Source organism: Lipotes vexillifer, unplaced genomic scaffold (genome assembly GCF_000442215.2).
Source record: "Lipotes vexillifer unplaced genomic scaffold, Lipotes_vexillifer_v1.1 scaffold252, whole genome shotgun sequence".
Taxonomy (NCBI): Eukaryota; Metazoa; Chordata; class Mammalia; order Artiodactyla; family Lipotidae; genus Lipotes; species Lipotes vexillifer.
The window spans coordinates 2,748,463-2,766,337 of record NW_006773367.1 but is presented as its reverse complement, the minus strand read 5'-3'; the positions used below and the strand labels follow the sequence as shown (position 1 = coordinate 2,766,337).

Here is a 17,875-nt window from a genome sequence, read left to right as displayed (position 1 = left end):
GAATTGGTGAGAACTGGGCATCCTTCTTTTGTTCCTGACCTTATAGAAAAAGTTTTCAGCTTTTTACCAGTGAGTATATTATTAGCTGTGGGTTTTTCATATATGGCCTTTATTACGTTGAGGTATGCTCCCTGTATACCCACTTTGCTGAGAGTTTTTATGGTAAATGGATGTTGAATTTTGTCAAACTCTTTTTCTTAATTTATTGAGATGACCATATGATTTTTATTCTTCAATGTGTTAATGTGGTATATCACATTGATTCATTTGCAGATACTACTTTAAAAAACATAATTTAAAAAATAAGAATGCTTATGTGTGTCTTATAAAACTTAGCTCAAGACAGGATTCTATGTCATTTAATACTTTGTATTTAAGGACTCATGTGTGAAATTACTTCTTGAATTCATTCATAGGAAAATGGAAATCTAGAGCTTCTCTGCTTGGCCCTTAGTTGTAAGAATTCAAGAATTTTAGTGCTCAACAGTTAAGTAGCTCACTCATCATATATAACACTTGATTCCTCATTTTAAGTAATTTTTTTTTCTTTTTTCTTATTTTATTTACTTTTTTGACCACTCCATGCAGCTTGTGGGACCTTAGTTCCCTGACCAGGGATTGAACCCAGGCCATGACAATGAAAGTGCCAAGTTCTAACCACTGGACTGCCAGAGAGTTCCCAAAGTTATTTTTATTTTGACTTAGTTTTTCATTTTTTGTATTTTACATGTTTATTTTAAAAATCCCTTGAGATTACTTTCTAAAATATACAAACAGCTTATACAGCTCAATATCAAAAAACAACCCAATCAAAAAATGGGCAGAAGATCTATACAGACATTTCTCCAAAGAGCACATACAGATGGCCAACAGTCACATGAAAAAATGCTCAACATCACTAGTTATTAGAGAAATGCAAATCGAAACTACAATGAAGTATCAACTCACTCCAGTCAGAATGGCCATCATTAAAAAGTCTACAAATAACAAATGCTGGAGAGGGCGTGGAAAAAAGGGAACCCTCCTACACTGCTGGTGGGAATGTAAACTGGTACAGCCACTATGGAAAACAGTATGGAGGTTCCTTAAAAATCTAAAATAGGGCTACCATATGATCCTGCAATCTCACTCCTGGGCATATATCCAGAGAAAACTATAATTTGAAAAGATACATGCACCCCAGTGTTAACTGCAGCACTATTTACAATAATAACCAAGAAATAGAAGCAGCTTAAATGTCCATCAACAGATGAATGGATAAAGATGTGGTGTATATATATATATATATATATATATATATATATATATAATATACACACACACAATGGAATATTACTCAGCGATAAAAAAGAATGAAATACTGCCATTTGCAGCAACATGGATGGACCTTGACATTATCATACTAAGTAAAGTAAGCCAGACAGAGAAAGATAAATACCATATAATATTGCTTTTATATGGAATCTAAAAAAAAAAGACACAAATGAACTAAAGTGGAAAAAAAAAAAAAAAAAAAAAAAAAAGATACAAATGAACTTTCCAAAACAGAAAGAGACTCACAGACAAAAAGAATCTGAAAAAGAATATATATATATATATATATATATACACACACACACACACACACACATATATGTATATATATAACTGAATCACTGTGCTGTACACTTGAAACTAACACAAATGACACTGTAAGTCAACTATACTTCAATTTAAAATAAATAAATAAATAAAAGTCCTTTGAAATTCTTTTTGAAAGATAGTGGAAGCACATCTATAAAATACTTATTACATTAGATGTTGCAAGTTACAGATTTGTTACCCCGCAAAAGGGATTAATCTTAGGTGTTTATATCAAATCTTTCTCTAAAGTTAGTGTATTTCTTAAAAAGTTTATTGAGAGATTCATAAATAGGTGTTAGAACTGATTTAACTTTTATAAAACCTATAAATGTTGAGCTGCTCTGCTTGAGACCAGGTAGAGACAGAGGAGGGAAACTCCTAGCCCACTAAGCACTGTGGGTTCTCAAGAGCTCCTTGATCACAGTTCGAAAACCACTGCTACCTATCATTCTCAGCTATTTGATTAATAACTTGATTATCCAATTAAGTCTGATTGCTCTAACCACAAGACATGAGTCAAAACAGTACAGAAAATTTCTGAGGAAACATCCATTTTTTGGATTTTTAAAAAATAAAGCCAGGGCTTCCCTGGTGGCGCAGTGGTTGAGAGTCCGCCTGCATCAGCAGAGGACACGGGTTCGTGCCCCGGTCCAGGAGGATCCTGCATGCCGCGGAGCGGCTAGGCCCGTGAGCCATGGCCTCTGAGCCTGCGTGTCTGGAGTCTGTGCTCTGCAACGGGAGAGGCCACAACAGTGAGAGGCCCGCGTACCGCAAAAAAAAATAAAAATAAAAAACGAATAAAGCCAGACATATAAAGAGAATTCAGTGATAAGGGAACTGAGAGAAAAGTTTAGATAAAACTCAAGATATTATTATTTCAGTCAAAATTAACAGCATTTTTGTTGCTTCTTCTTAAAGCTAAATGAAACAAAGCAATACAAGCATAACCACTGAAAATCCAGTAATAGTTTAAAGATTACCTTAAATCTTAAAAGCAATTAGATAAAAATCAAGTTATCAAATTTTATTTTCTTACATTGTGGAGACAAGGCAAATGTTAACATCTTGTGTACTGTTGAACTCTTTCACAATCTTGATTCTTTCCTCTGATTTTGTATTTCCATCAAGTCGTCGGTAATCAAGCCCAGATGCCATACAGTATTGCTGCAGCACATCGAGCAACTACAGGAAAGATACAGAGATGTGCAAAGACAAATTCATGATTTAATGAGCTTCACACCATTATAGAGATGAGCTTTACTAAGTATTAATATTGCTGGTCACAATTTCTTATAATTACAAGAGCAACAGATATTTTTCTAATTTCTGATTCTCATATATATATCTTCCCATTATACTGAAACTGACTTTAGTGTTCAGCAACCTTTGTTTTAAGAAAAGAAAAATCAATCTTTCAGGGGGAAAAAGGATTTTTTTCAGGGAAAAAAGTCAATTTTTAGTTTTTTAAACTAAAACCGAATAAAAAGAAAAGTATTGGCTAACTCATTTATGTAAATATATTACATTATTTTTGCTATTTTCCACATTCTAAAATTTCTTAAATGTCTTAAGGAACACTTTAATTATTAACAAAAGCATCAACAGAGAATTAGAAATCTATCTTTGAGTTTGCTATTTGACAGTAAGTAAATCTGATATAACTGAAATTTTATTATCTGTTTTAAAATTTCTTACCTCATTACCATTTCCTACAGAAGATACATAAGACAGTAAATGTGGCTGGATGCTGTTTTATCTCTTAGACTTTATGCCTGAGGAATTAGGGTTGAGCCAATCAAGAATATGCTTCAGACAAAACTCACCTTGGTGGAAAAGGAGAAAAGAAGAACTTTATCTTTGTTTTGCCTACAATGGTTTAAAAGCTGCTGAAGGACCTGGAAGGGAACCAGAGAACATCAGTGAACCAGTTTCAACAAAAAGTATACTATATACATATAAACATCACTTGAGAATTTCTTAAAAATTACTTTTATACAATATAACCTCAGTTATCTTTTATAATTCCCTTCATTTTTTCCAAGTTAGAGAAATAAAGTATTAGATATTACATGAAATTCATCATCATATTAATAATGAGGTAAAGTTCTCAAAGACTTTTATTTCATCTCATCCGGTTTTAATAAAAAGGAAGCATTTTAGATTATGGGATGCATTTAAATGGATTAATTTAATTTCCAAAACACACTTTATTTATACCTACAATATGTTCAGAAACTAAATTACAGAACAGCATTCCTTTTAGGAAGTATTTAAGTTTTCTCTAGATAGATGTAATAAAATGTTTAATTTCACCTAGCTTCTAAAAGTTCTGATATTTATTTTCTCAGAATAATCAGTCAGATATACACCTCTTCTCATTTTCTCCCCTGTTTCTCTATTTACAGTAAGCCCTGAATTCCAGATTTGATTTTGGCCTCAAAATGCCAATAACTTGCCCTCATATGCAGCGCTTTTAGGGAGGAAACAAATAATCCAAAGCCTGTGTATGAGAGTAGTACTGTTATTTTTAAAAAGGCATTTCCACTCTGGCAATGACAGCTCCAGAACACTGTGTAAAAGCAAACCACAAAGGAAAGAAAAGGAATTTTCTGTACTAAGTATAAGGTTTTTCTGAACTATACAATAAACTAATTTTATTTATTAAATGATAAACATTTAAACTTTTAAATAAAAAAATTTATACTCAGTATAAAATTCTTAATAGTTGAGCAAGAAAAGACATTGTGCTAACTCTGACCTCTATGCAACAATCTCTCAAAAAAAAAAAGCTGTGGAGTAAAAAAAAAAAAAAAAAGCTACTTGGACAACCAAGCAAATGGTAAATAAAAATGTCACAGATCAGGTAAACATTATTTTGATACTTGGAGAACATATAAAGTAAATTTTATTTGTATTAGCTTTATTTTTTAATAAAATAACTGAATAAAGCATGTGCATTTGAATTTCACATAATTCATTAACTTTTTAAAATTAATATATTTTATATTTTAGAGCAATTTTAGATTTACAGAAGAACTGAGTATACAGAGAACTCCCAGATTCCCTCGCTCCCTCTCCCCACTTTGGCCTCTTCCCTGAACAGTTTCCCTTATTATTAACATATTGCATTAGGGTGATATATTTGGCTGATGAATAAATACTGATAAATTATTATTAATTAAAGTTCATAGTTTACATTAGGGTTCACTTGTGTTGTACAGTTCTATGGGTCCTGACAAATATATAATGACATGCATCCATGATTACATTATTATACAGAATAGTTTCACTGTCCTAAATATTCCCTATTCTCCATCTATTCTTCCCTCCCTGCAAACCCCTTGCAAGCACTGATTTTTTTGTTTCTCTATAGTTTTGCCTTTTCCAGAATGTCATACAGTTGGAATCATACAGTATATATGACTGGCTCTTTCACTTAGCAATATGCATTCAATGTGCCTCTGTGTCTTTTTGTCGCTTGATATCGTTTCTTTCTATTGTTGAATAATTTTCCATTGCCTGGAGGTACCAGTTTGTTTATCCATTCACCTATTGAAGGACATCTTGGTTGCTTCCAAGTTTGGGCAATTACAAACGAAGTTGCCATAACCATCTGTGTACAGGCTCTTATGCAGACATAGTTTTAAACTAATTTGGGTAAATACCAAGGAGCATGATTAGTGGATCGTGTGGTAAGAATATGCTTAGCTTAGCAAACTGTCTTCCAAAGTGGTTGTAGCACTCTGCATTCTCACCAGCAATAAAAGTTCCTATTGTGTGTTGTCAGTGTTTTGAGTTTAGCCCTAGGTGACTAGTGATATCTCGTTTTAAATCGCAATTCCCTAATGACATATGATGTTGAGAATTTTTTCATATGCTTATTTGCCATCTGTATATCTTCTTTGGTGAAATATCTGTTCAGATCTTTTCTGTATTTTAAATTGGATTGTTTATTTTCTTGTTGAGTTTTAAGAGTTCCTTGTATATTTTAGATACCAGTCCCTTATTGTTTTGCAAATAAATTCCTACCAGTTTGTGGCTTGTCTTATCATTCTCTAACAGACATTAACATTTTAAGACAAGGATATGATGCACAGAAATCCACTCTGATTGTTTGAGGGTATCACACCTATTACAATTTCAGGTATTCTTGAACATTTTATAGTAAAAGCAAAAAAAAGTAATAAGGAAAGTGAATGTTTTTGGACTGAAGGTCTTTATTAGGCTAGTTAAAAAACAAAAAAACAACAAAAAAAAACCTTACTAGTTGAATGAATAACTATAAGCTAAGATCCCTTACTAAAATTTTCAGAAATAAAAGTGTGGTCACTATAGTTGGACTGAATACAGACCCAATGTTTTGTCACTCAGTTGTCCTCCACAGAACAAGACAATCCACCTGTAAGGGAATCCTAAATTTGAGGATGTTCACAGCTAATGAATCTTAGATCTAATTTTTCTCTAATTTTTCTCAAATTAGTCAGGCCTAGAGATGAACATGACCCTTGTATGATTCCAACAGCTAAAATGGGTTTCCTAGTCTTTTTTCCACCCTCCACAATAAGACTCTGTGGCATTTCCCAAGGGAATTAAAGGGAAAATGAGGATTCTCATCAGGGGAATGAGTGCAACTTTGTGCCCATCCCCTTGAATAGTAGTTGAGGTCAAAAACGACCTTGGCACTTAAGAGAAAGAGCTGGAGTTCATGAGTATAGCTTTGAGGCTATGATGGGCACAGTAGATATTATGTCCACAAATAAACTGCAGTTGCCAGCTAACCTATAATAAAAGAAGCAGATCGAGGATCATTTATCACCTGAATTCAAGAAGTACATGCAATTTGGAGTTCTTAACCCCACAGGAAATAATTCCATTATAAGCCTGTAAGTTTTGTATTACTAGATCATGAGATGATGTTGCTAATCAAATGATGAAACACAGTCTTGAAAACATATCCCTAGCTTACTACCATCAGTCTCTGTTTCACTGGTGTTCTCCCACAAAACAAGTAAAGTACAGGCTTCCTTCTCATATAAAGACACACCCAGCCTCTGACAATAATTCCCTTCTAAAAATCATAATAATAAATGTAATAATTATCTTAATCAAACACTACTATTCCTAAATAAGTAACTCTAACAGTATGTTTTAAATCATATAGTTAATGGATATATAGGAATATAAAGTACAGAGTAATAAAATTCCATTTAATTTCAAGAGTGGTAAATTTTTAGTGAAGAATCACAATGAATAAAATTTAAATAAATAGCCATGAATAATGAAGTTTTCAGAGAAGGCCATGATTTCTGGAAATATTCTATTGGCTTAAATTATAGGATTATAAATGCTCAGTTCTAAACTAACTGGGCTTTTTACATTTCTCAATTTAAAAATAAATAAAAGTCAATATGGATGACAAAAATATTATTGTTAGGAAATATTGTTAGATTTGAATTATTTGTTGTGATAATAAATCATAGGACGTTCTCTCTAACACAAACTTATTTATTTTAAAAATACACAATTTTTATGAAGTGAGCATAGAGGGAACATACCTCAACATAATAAAGGTTATATATGATAAGCCCACACTAATATCATACTTAATGATGAAAAACTGAAAGCTTTTCCTCAAAGATTAGGAACAAGACAAGAATGTTCACTCTTGCCACTTTTATTGTACTGGAAGTCCTATCCAGAGCAATTATGCAAGAAGAAAAAAGGCATCCAAATCAGAAAGGAAAAGTAAAACTGTCACTATTTGCAGATGATATGAGATTATATACAGAAAACCTTAAAGACTCCACCAAAAAAAGTCAGAATACATAAATTCAGTAAAGTTGCAAGATAAAAAATCAATATACAAAACTAGTTGCATTTTTGTAGATTAATAAAGAACTATCAGAAAGTGGAATTAGAATCCCATTTACATTTACATCAAAATGAGTAAAATAACTAGTAATGAATTTAACCAAGGAGGTGAAAGATCTGTACACTGAAAACTGTAAGACACTGATGAAAGAAACTGAAGAAGACACAAATTAATGGAAAGATATTCCATGCTCATGGATTGGAAGAATTAATATTGTTAAAATGTTCATACTACCCAAAGCAATCTATAGATTCAGTGCAATCCTTATCAAAATTCCAATGGCGATTTTCACAGAAGTAGAAAAAAACAATCCTAAAATTCGTATGAAACCACAAAAAACTCCAAAAAGCCAAAGCAATCCTGAGAAAGATGAACAAAGGTGGAAGCACCACACGTTCTCATTTCAAACTATATCACAAAGCCAAAATAATCAAAACAGTATGATACTGGCATAAAACAGACACACAGATCAATGGAACAAAATAGAAAGCCCAGAAATAAACCGTGCATATATGGTCATTTAATTTACAACAAAGGAGACAAGAATATACAATGCGGAAAGGCTCTCTTCAATAAATAGTGCTAGGAAAACTGGACAGCCACGTGCAAAAGAATGAAACTAATTTTGAAAAGATATCTGCACCCCCCAGATTCACTGTAGTATTATTTACAATAGACAAACTATGGAAACAATATAAATGTCCATCGACGGATGAATGGATAAAGAAAAGGTGATACATATATGTGTGTGTGTGTGTGTGTGTATAAAATACACAAGGAATATTATTCAACCACAAAAAAGAAGGAAATCCTGCCATTGTGGCAACATGGTTAGACCTTGAGGGCACTGTGCTAGGTGAAATAAGTCAGAGAGAGAAAGACAATTACAGTATGATCCTACTTAGTGGAATCTAAAAAAAAAAAACCTCATAGGTACGGAGAACAGATTAGTGGTAGTCAGAAGCAGCGGGTGGGGAGTGGGTAAAATGGGTGAAGGTGGTCAAAAGGTGCAAATTTCCAGTTATAAGACAAATAAGTTCTGGGGGATGTAACGTACAGTATGGTAACTATAGTTAACAATACCACATTGATACCTGAAAGTGGCTAATATTAAAAGTTCTCAGCCCAAGAAAAAACACTGTAAATATGTATTGTGATGAATGTTAACTAAGTTTAATGGGGCAGTCATTTCTCTCTCTCTCTCTCTCTACATATATATCGAATCATTATATTATACACTTAAAACTAATACAATGTCAGATGTCAATTACATCTCAGTAAAAAAAATACACAAGTTTTAAAGGTACTCTTCCTAGCTTTTATTTTATTTCATTGAATTTAGACGTCCAAGCAAACTAAACTATTGTGTGCTTATGTACATTATGTTTTAAGAATATGTGCAGGATTTTAAGGGGAAAAAAACCTGACTATTTTAAATTACTTCCTTTTTATTTTATTTTTTTTGCCAAAAGAAATAATTTATTTTTTCTTAATTAAAATATAATAATTGGGAATTGTTCTGTAAAAATCTGAATCCATAAATAAAGTTTCTTGATAGTTATTAAAGTGTTAAACAAACAAATTCGATTGCAAGGTGGCTTGAAGCTGTATTTCACACAGCTGTCACAGGAAATTCCCAAAGGCCTGGACATGTTTGGAGAACCTAGCCTTACTTTTCACACCCCTCCCTCAGTAATACACCATCAAGAGCAGCACCAACAGGTCAGTTTTCTGGTATACAGCAAATGTCCACTTGCCACAAATGAGATTTAGCAACCTTACAATCTAGGTTGGCAAGTAAAAACAAGAGCCAGAAAATTCGGTCTAGACATAGAGGCCCTGTCCACCTTGAACTCTTCAAGTAGTTCCTTTCTCAAATTTGGAACTACTGGCTATCCTCATCCTCTTATTTGGCATTAACATTTTTATTTCTGGTAGATTACTTCCTTAAACATTTGAAGACAAGATATTATATATGTGGTGACAGCATACATTTTTAACAGGGCATGAATCCAAAACATCAATAAGGAAAGTTTGAAGTACACTTGATGTAACTACTACTAACTGAGAAATCTATCATATGCAGGGTTCGTAGTGAGCTGATACAATTATACCAGTTGTCTTTGGTCACTATCTCTTTTGAATGATTGGGCATCTGTTCTGATTAATTGGTGTCCCTGTCATACCATTTGATAAATATACTGTATATCATCCTTGCGTGTATGCAAACTGAAAGAAGAATACTTACCTTCATTTTTCCACTGTATTTTGGGTCAGAAAGTGTTTCAAAGGCTGCATCTTTGCTTTTCTGCACAAAATCTGGGAATCTGGAAAATACCTGATCACATATCTTCTTGATAAGTGTTTCCTTAAGGGGAAAAGGTAGGAGAAAAGAAATCTCAACACAATTTAAACCTGTATAAATTGAAATCATTTATGAAAAAATATCTATTTAGAAGGAATATATATTCCTTCCTAGGTTGAAGATTTTACCTTTTCTAATTCAGAAAACCTTAAAGTGATATGTTAATCATATATGGCTTTGATGAGTTCTGAGATAGTGATATAGCTATTAATTTTGCTGTTACTTTTTTTTAAGATTTCCAAAATAAGGAACTGAATACTTCCCAAAGAGCAGTCTTTTAAAGTTACATTTGAACAGCCTCAAACCTATCACAAAAAAAGAAAATGTAAAATCATTATATAAAAAGGTTTTAAAAAAGATCTTTTTATTTACATTGTGCTTTAGAATAAGACACAATTGAAATGACTAAAGTAAACGACTGCATGTATGCCTAAATTTTGAAATTACTGATTTTTGCTAGTTTGGGAAGCACTCCTAATATTTAATATACAGATTATTATAAATCCTCATTTTAATCCAGTAGATAAGATAAATGTAATTAGACACATTATTAGTGGAATTAGGACTGACTCATCAAATATCTTTAATTAGTAATTATATCAAAAGATGTTAGGAAAATAAATAGATGAACATTATCAGAGGCATAAAAAAGTTATTTTAATTTAAGGTTAACTTTTCTCACTTTGATTAAAAATTTAAGTACAGGGCTTCCCTGGTGGCACAGTGGTTGAGAGTCCACCTGCCGATGCAGGGGACACAGGTTTGTGCCCCAGTTCGGGAAGATCCCACATGCCGTGGAGCGGCTAGGCCCGTGAGCCATGGCAGCTGAGCCTGCACGTCCGGAGCCTGTGCTCCGCAATGGGAGAGGCCACAACAGTGAGAGGCCCGCATACCACAAAAAAAAAAAAAAAAAAATTAAGTGCATATACTTCTTTGACACCTAAATTAAAAAAACAAGCAAGTCAGTTACCTCTTAAATTTCATACAAAAATAACTTAAGGGTATTTGGCTAAGAAATTTTATACCAAATATAGAATACTTATACCACATAGCATCACAAAGAAATTTAAAAAGCCAACCCAAACCTGTTGTTTGGAGGTGCTAGCAGCCTGCAGTAATGCAACATGGTTAGCTACCTTCTGAAGGACTGCAAGGTAACTGAAATACAAGGTTTTCACTGTTTCGCCATGTGAATTGGTCTGTAACCAGAAAAGTACAGAAAATAAAAATAAGCAAGGGACTAACATGGCTATGTAACTACTTACATCACAAAATATGCCACTTACAATAATACTCATTATCCGGTTACTATTGGCACAATACGCTCTGAGAAAATAATGGTCAACTGATATACAAAATATCCGTGAATCACTAATGTGGAACCGTAGTTTTGGTGAAACATACACAATGATGTTTTTAATAAAAGAGGGGAGAAAGTCCTCATTCCAGGAAGTATACACAGTGATAGAAATGCTGCCATAAGAGGTTCCTGGTCATAAAGCTATACAGTGTGGTGATGGTGTTACACAGAAGCCTTTACTCTCTCCGCTCACCCATTCCAGTTTTCTAGGAAATTGTGCTATTACAAAAATGTGAAGTGGTTAAAGTCAGCAAAATAAATGAGATATGGAATAAATATCAATCTAGATAAATATTTACTTATGGTCCCTCTATGTATGTGGATATGAGTTGATAATAAAGTAGCAAGGTGAAAAAAGGGCAGGAAATACATAGATTTTTTTAAAAAACATAAATGAATATTTGTTTCTAAATAAAAATAAAATACTTTACTGTACTGATACACAGTTTCTTTTAAATTAACATTCAATCTCAGATCAGAATATTTTAAGCCTGCTATCAAAGAGGAGGTATTATCCATTGATAATGAGAAATTTACTGGAAATGAAATGAAATTTCAAGATTAAAGCAGGATACTTCCCAATAACATTTGAAAGGGAAGATATAAAATTGGAGCTACTTTTCAAAACTAGTTTTTTTTTTTTTTTTTTTTTTCGGTATGCGGGCCTCTCACTGTTGTGGCCTCTCCTGTTGTGGAGCACAGGCTCCAGATGCGCAGGCTCAGCGACCATGGCTCATGGGCCCAGCCGCTCCGCGGCATGTGGGATCTTCCCGGACCGGGGCACGAACCCGTGTCCCCTGCATCGGCAGGCGGACTCTCAACCACTGCGCCACCAGGGAAGCCCCCAAAACTAGTTTTTTGAAAAGATACCTGAATATTGTATTTTGCTGTGATTACTATTTGATATTTTAAAATCTTTTGGAAAATTATTCCCTTTTCTTAACTTACAGCTTCTAAAACTAAAGAACCATGTGAGGAAAAGTTATTTTATCTGTTACTTACTTTGATACTATTAGAATACAGTACTCTGTAATCAAAAGCAAGATAGTAAAGATATCATATGGAAATGCTTACCTTATAACAACAATTTCTCCTTTTTCGGCCACTGCTGCAGGTACAAGGCTTAGAAGATTGAAGTATCAAAGACACATCTTCTGTTTCTAATACTGTTTGATAGACGGCTTTCTGAAAATCTGTCAGAGAACAATATACCATCTGCCAAGATAAAATACAAGGTAACTATTAGTATCTTTTTCATAGCAATAATAATCACAATGCACATGAGGTTTCATAGACTGTAATAGTGAAAACTGCTCATAAATTTATATTTTTTCTGGATACATCATTATACATAGGAGAATGTAAGAAAATTTCTCCTAATTCTCCCATATTCTAAGCTACAACACTACCCTAAAGTATACAAATTATAACTTACTTTTCAAATAAATCTCATAGTTTGTTAATTTAAAAAAAACAAAATATGAAAAAAGTATGTAATTTCCTTATAAATTTCTCAACATATTATTGTGGGTCTTTTCAGGGGTCTATATTATTAGCCCATCATGCAAATAAGTGATTAAAGTTTAGGTCAAATAAAAAAACTAGAAAAGGAAAAAGGGAAGATTTTTAGAGCAATGGTATGGATAATACTTACTGAATTACTTGAAAATTTAGAAAAATATTAAAAACTTCCTATTACTGAAAACAGGATAAAGCATTTGCATTTGATATCTTGCTATAAATTCCCAAGATTAGTAAAGATAAGAATTAAGTAAATACACATAAAAGCAAAACTTGTAGAAGTTGCTACTTTGTGCCCAAATTCAAGAAAAGAAAAAAATATAAGAAAACAATGCCACAAAGTTATAGTGGATACAGTTTGCCTTATATTTCTGGTAGTACTGGAAATTGGTAAAATTCTTCTACATATAGCTGTATGTAACCAAGGTCATAAAACTAAATATATCCATATCAGGACTCTGAGGAATGTGAATAGGGGAAAAGCCACCTATTTTAAAATATTTATATGTGTGTATCACTACAATAGAATATTACTGCAAAAAAAAGACGCATGGTGCATGTGAGAATATTGAAGATGGGGTCAATGATTAAGGTACAGTGGGAAATTCTGAGTTATTATTTTCCTCCAGGTTTACTAAGATATATTTGACATACAACGTTGTATAAGTTTACAGTGTACAACATTATGATTTGATATGTGTATTTACTGCAAAATGATTACCACAGCAATAAGGTTAGTTAACACATTCATCACTTCACATAATTACTTTTTGCATGTGTGGTGAGAACACTGAAGATCTATTCTCTTATCAACTTGCAAGTATACACAGTATTGCTAACTACAGTCACTATGTTGTACATCAGATCCCCAGAACTATTCATCTTATAACTGGAACTTTGTACCTTTTGACCAGCATTTCCTCATTTCCCCTAAACCTGAGCCTCTGGCAAACACCATTCTACTCTCTGTTTCTGTAAGTGTAGCTTTTTTTTTTTTTAACTCCACATATAAGTGAGATCGTACAGTATTTGTCTTTCTCTGTCTGATTTATTTCACTTAGCATAATGCCCTCCATGTTGTCACAAATGACAGATTTCCTTCTTTTTATGGATGTATAATATTCCATTCTGTATACATACATATTTTCTTTATTCATTCATCTGTCAACAGACAGTAAGGTTGTTTCCACATCTTAGCTATTGTGAATAATGATGCAATGAACACAGGAGTTCAGGTATCTCTTCAAGAGTAATTTCATTTCCTTCAGGTACACGATCATCCCTCAATATCTGCGGGGGATCGGTTCCAGGACCCACCTCCCCTATGTTTAACAAAATCTGTGTATGCTCAAAACCCTTATATAAAATAGTGTAGTATAGTTGGTCCTCTGTATACGCAGATGTGGAACCTGCAGGTGCAGAGGACCGACTGTATACCTGGAAGTGGGATTGCTGGTAATTCTATTTTTAATTTTTTGATGAATCTCCATACCGTTTTCCACAGTGGCTATACCAATTTACATTCCCACAAACAGTGCACTGGGGTTCCCTTTTCTTCACATCATCACAACACTTGCTACCTCTTGCCTTTTTGATACCAGTCATTCTGACAAGTGTGCACTGATATCTAACTGTGGTTTTGATTTGCATTTCCCTGATGATTAGTGATATAGAGCATCTTTTCATGGGTCTGTTGGCCATCTGTGTGTCTTCTTTGGAAAAAAGTCTGTTTATTAGGTCCTCTGCCCATTTTTTAATTGGATCATTTGGTTTTTTGCTATTGAGTTGTATGAGATTTCATATATTTTAAATGAGTCCCTTATCAAATAAGTGGTTTGCAAATATTTTGTCCCATTCAATAGGCTGTTTCTTCATTCTGTTGATTGTTTCTTTTGCTGTACAGAAGCTTTTTAGTTTGATGTAATCTCACTTGTTAATTTTTGTTTTTGTTGCTGTGCTTTTGATGTCATATCTAAAATATCATTACCAAGGACTTCCCTGGTGGCACAGTGGTTAAGAATCCGCCTGCCAATGCAGGGGACACAGGTTCAAGTCCTGGTCAGGGACGATCCCACATGCCGCGGAGCAACTAAGCGCATGCGCCACAACTACCGAGCCTGCGCTCTAGAACCTGCGAGCCATGAAAGCCTGTGCACAGCAACGAAAACCCAACGCAGCCAAAAAATAATTAATTAATTAATTTTAAAAAACCAACACCAATGTCAAGGAGGTTTTCCCCTATGTTTTCTTCTACGAATTTTATAGTTTCAGGTCTTACATTTAAATCTTTAATCCATTTTGAGTTAATTATTATGAGTGGCGTAAGACAGGAGTCCAATTTCATTCTTTTGCATGTGAATACCCAATTTTCCCGGCACCATTTATCAAAAAGACTGTCTTTTTTTTCTCCATTGAGTACTGGCTCCCTTCTAAAATACTGGTGGACTGTTTACACATGGGTTTATTTCTGGGCTCTGTATTCTATTCCACTGGTCTATATCTGTTTTTATGCCAGCACCATACTGTTTTGATTACTGTAGCTTTGTAATATAGATTAAAATCAAAAAATGTGATGCCTCCAGCTTTGTTCTTCTTTCTTAGGATTTATTTGGCAATTTGGGGCCTTCTGCGGTTTCACACAAATTTTAGGATTGTTTTTTCTATTTCTGTGAAAGATGTCATTGGAATTCTGATAGGGAGTGTATTGAATCTGTAGATTGCTTTGGGTAGTGTGGACATTTTAATATTAATTCTTCAAATCTATGAATATGGACTCTTTCAATTTATTTGTGTCTTCTTCAGTTTCTTTTATCAATGTCTCATAGTTTTCAGCATACATGTCTTTCACCTCTTTGGTTAAATATATTCCAAAGTATTTTATTGTTGAGTTGTTACTAAAACATGTAGTAATATTCACTGAACACTGCTTACATGTCACATATTTCAGAGCAACCATGTGAGGCAAGCACCATTGTCATCATTCCCATTTAAAAGATAAAGAAATCAGGGCTTCCCTGGTGGCACAGTGGTTGAGAGTCTGCCTGTCGATGCAGAGGACATGGGTTCGTGCCCCAGTCCGGGAAGATCCCACATGCCGCAGAGCGGCTGGGCCCGTGAGCCATGGCCGCAGAGCCTGCGCATCCGGAGCCTATGCTCCGCAACGGGAGAGGCCACAGCAGTGAGAGGCCCGTGTACCGTAAAAAAAAAAAAAAAAAAAAAGATAAAGAAATCAAGTTTTGAGAGATTTAACAAATTGCTCAAGGTGATAAAACTAGTAAGTAGGGGAGCCAGGATTCAAGCCTATGGTATTTGATTTCAGAGACCAAGTTCTAAACCTCTGTGCACAACTCTTTCTTCATATACTTAAAATTTATTGTTCCTACTAGATATATAACTAAAATTACACAAAACATTTAAAAAGTGGGGTTCAAAAAATAAACAAATGGGACCTAATGAAACTTAAAAGCTTTTGCACAGCAAAGGAAACCGTAAAAAAGACGAAAAGACAACCCTCAGAATAGGAGAAAATACTTGCAAACAAAGCAACTGACAAAGGATTAATCTCCAAAATACACAAGTGGTTCATGCAGCTCAATATCAAAAAAACAAATAACCCAATCCAAAAATGGGCAGAAGACCTAAATAGACATTTCTCCAAAGAAGATATACGGATTGCCAAAAAACACATGAAAAGATGCTCAACATTACTAATCATTAGAGAAATGCAAATCAAAACTACAACGAGGTATCACCTTACACCAGTCAGAATGGTCATCATCAAAAAATCTACAAACAATAAATGCTGGAGAGGGTGTGGAGAAAAGGGAACCCTCTTGCACTGTTGGTGGGAATGTAAATTGATACAGCCACTATGGGGAACAGTATGGAGGTTCCTTAAAAAACTAAAAATAGAACTACCGTATGACCCAGCAATCCCACTACCAGGCATATACCCTGAGAAAACCATAATTCAAAAAGAGTCATGTACCACAATGTTCACTGCAGCACTATTTACAAGAGCCAGGACATGGAAGCAACCTAGATGTCCATTGACAGATGAATGAAGAAGATGTGGCATATATATACAATGGAATATTACTCAGCCATAAAAAGAAATGAAATTGAGTTATTTGTAGTGAGGTGGATGGACCTAGAGTCTGTCATACAGAGTGAAGTCAGAAAGACAAAAACAAATACCGTATGTTAATACATATATATGGAATCTAAAAAAAAAAAAATGTTTCTGATGATACTAGGGGCAGGACAGGAATAAAGACACAGACGTAAAGAAGGACTTGAGGACCCGGGGAGGGGGAAGGGTAAGCTGGGACGAAGTGAGAGAGTAACACTGACATATATACACTACAAAATATAAAATATATAGCTAGTGGGAAGCAGCTGCACAGCACAGGGAGATCAGCTTCGTGCTTTGGGACCACCTAGAGGGGTGGGATGGATAGGAGGGTGGGAAGGAGATGCAAGAGGGAGGGGATATACGTACATATATAGCTAATTCACTTTGTTATACAGCAGAAACTAACACAACACTGTAAAGCAATTATACTTCAATATAATGTTTAAAAAAAAGTGGGGTTCATGAAGTATTCCAATTGAATGATAATATATGCTTTAGATCAAAAAGTCAAATGTTGTATCAGTTTCCCCAACTTGCATATCAAGATCATATTTTCCTTTCAAATCTATTTTTTAAAGTAATAATCAACAGGATATACTAAGATTAGGGTATTTGATAGGACTGCCCTTATTGAGGACAATATTAATTAGATTTAATTCACAGTAATTTTTAGAAACTTTATTCCATTGCCTGAGCTAGAAGAACCACAAGATTAAAAACTATAAAAGACCACTATATTTTAAAAATTTTTTCTTAAGCATAACGCCTCAAATTTTCCTATACAATTAACAGAATTTAATTGTAATTTTCCTACAAATTCTTAAAACTAGGTTAGTTGTGTAACTGTACATTGCATTCTACAAGAAATGTACCTATATAAAAAAAGCTTTTAACAACTTTGGCCTGTAGTTAGAATTAAATTACCAAAGAATATACTGGGTTGTAGATGGTACACAGTATAGGAAGGACAAAATATGAACAGAAAACACATTAGGGAAA

The 17,875-nt window shown here is 33.9% G+C and overlaps 1 protein-coding gene across 2 annotated transcripts in view; it reads right to left on the bottom strand.

The window, feature by feature from the left end:
* Positions 1-17,875, bottom strand: part of ERCC6L2 (ERCC excision repair 6 like 2) — a 140,067-nt gene that overhangs the window by 70,631 nt on the left and 51,561 nt on the right. For both annotated transcript variants that reach the window (XM_007448290.1, XM_007448291.1), the window contains exons 7-11: positions 12,295-12,435; positions 10,946-11,059; positions 9,744-9,863; positions 3,447-3,518; positions 2,660-2,805 (exon numbers count right to left, since the gene is read on the bottom strand). In XM_007448290.1, the coding sequence (XP_007448352.1) occupies positions 2,660-2,805; positions 3,447-3,518; positions 9,744-9,863; positions 10,946-11,059; positions 12,295-12,435 (593 nt within the window). The remainder of the gene's footprint in view (positions 1-2,659; positions 2,806-3,446; positions 3,519-9,743; positions 9,864-10,945; positions 11,060-12,294; positions 12,436-17,875) is intronic.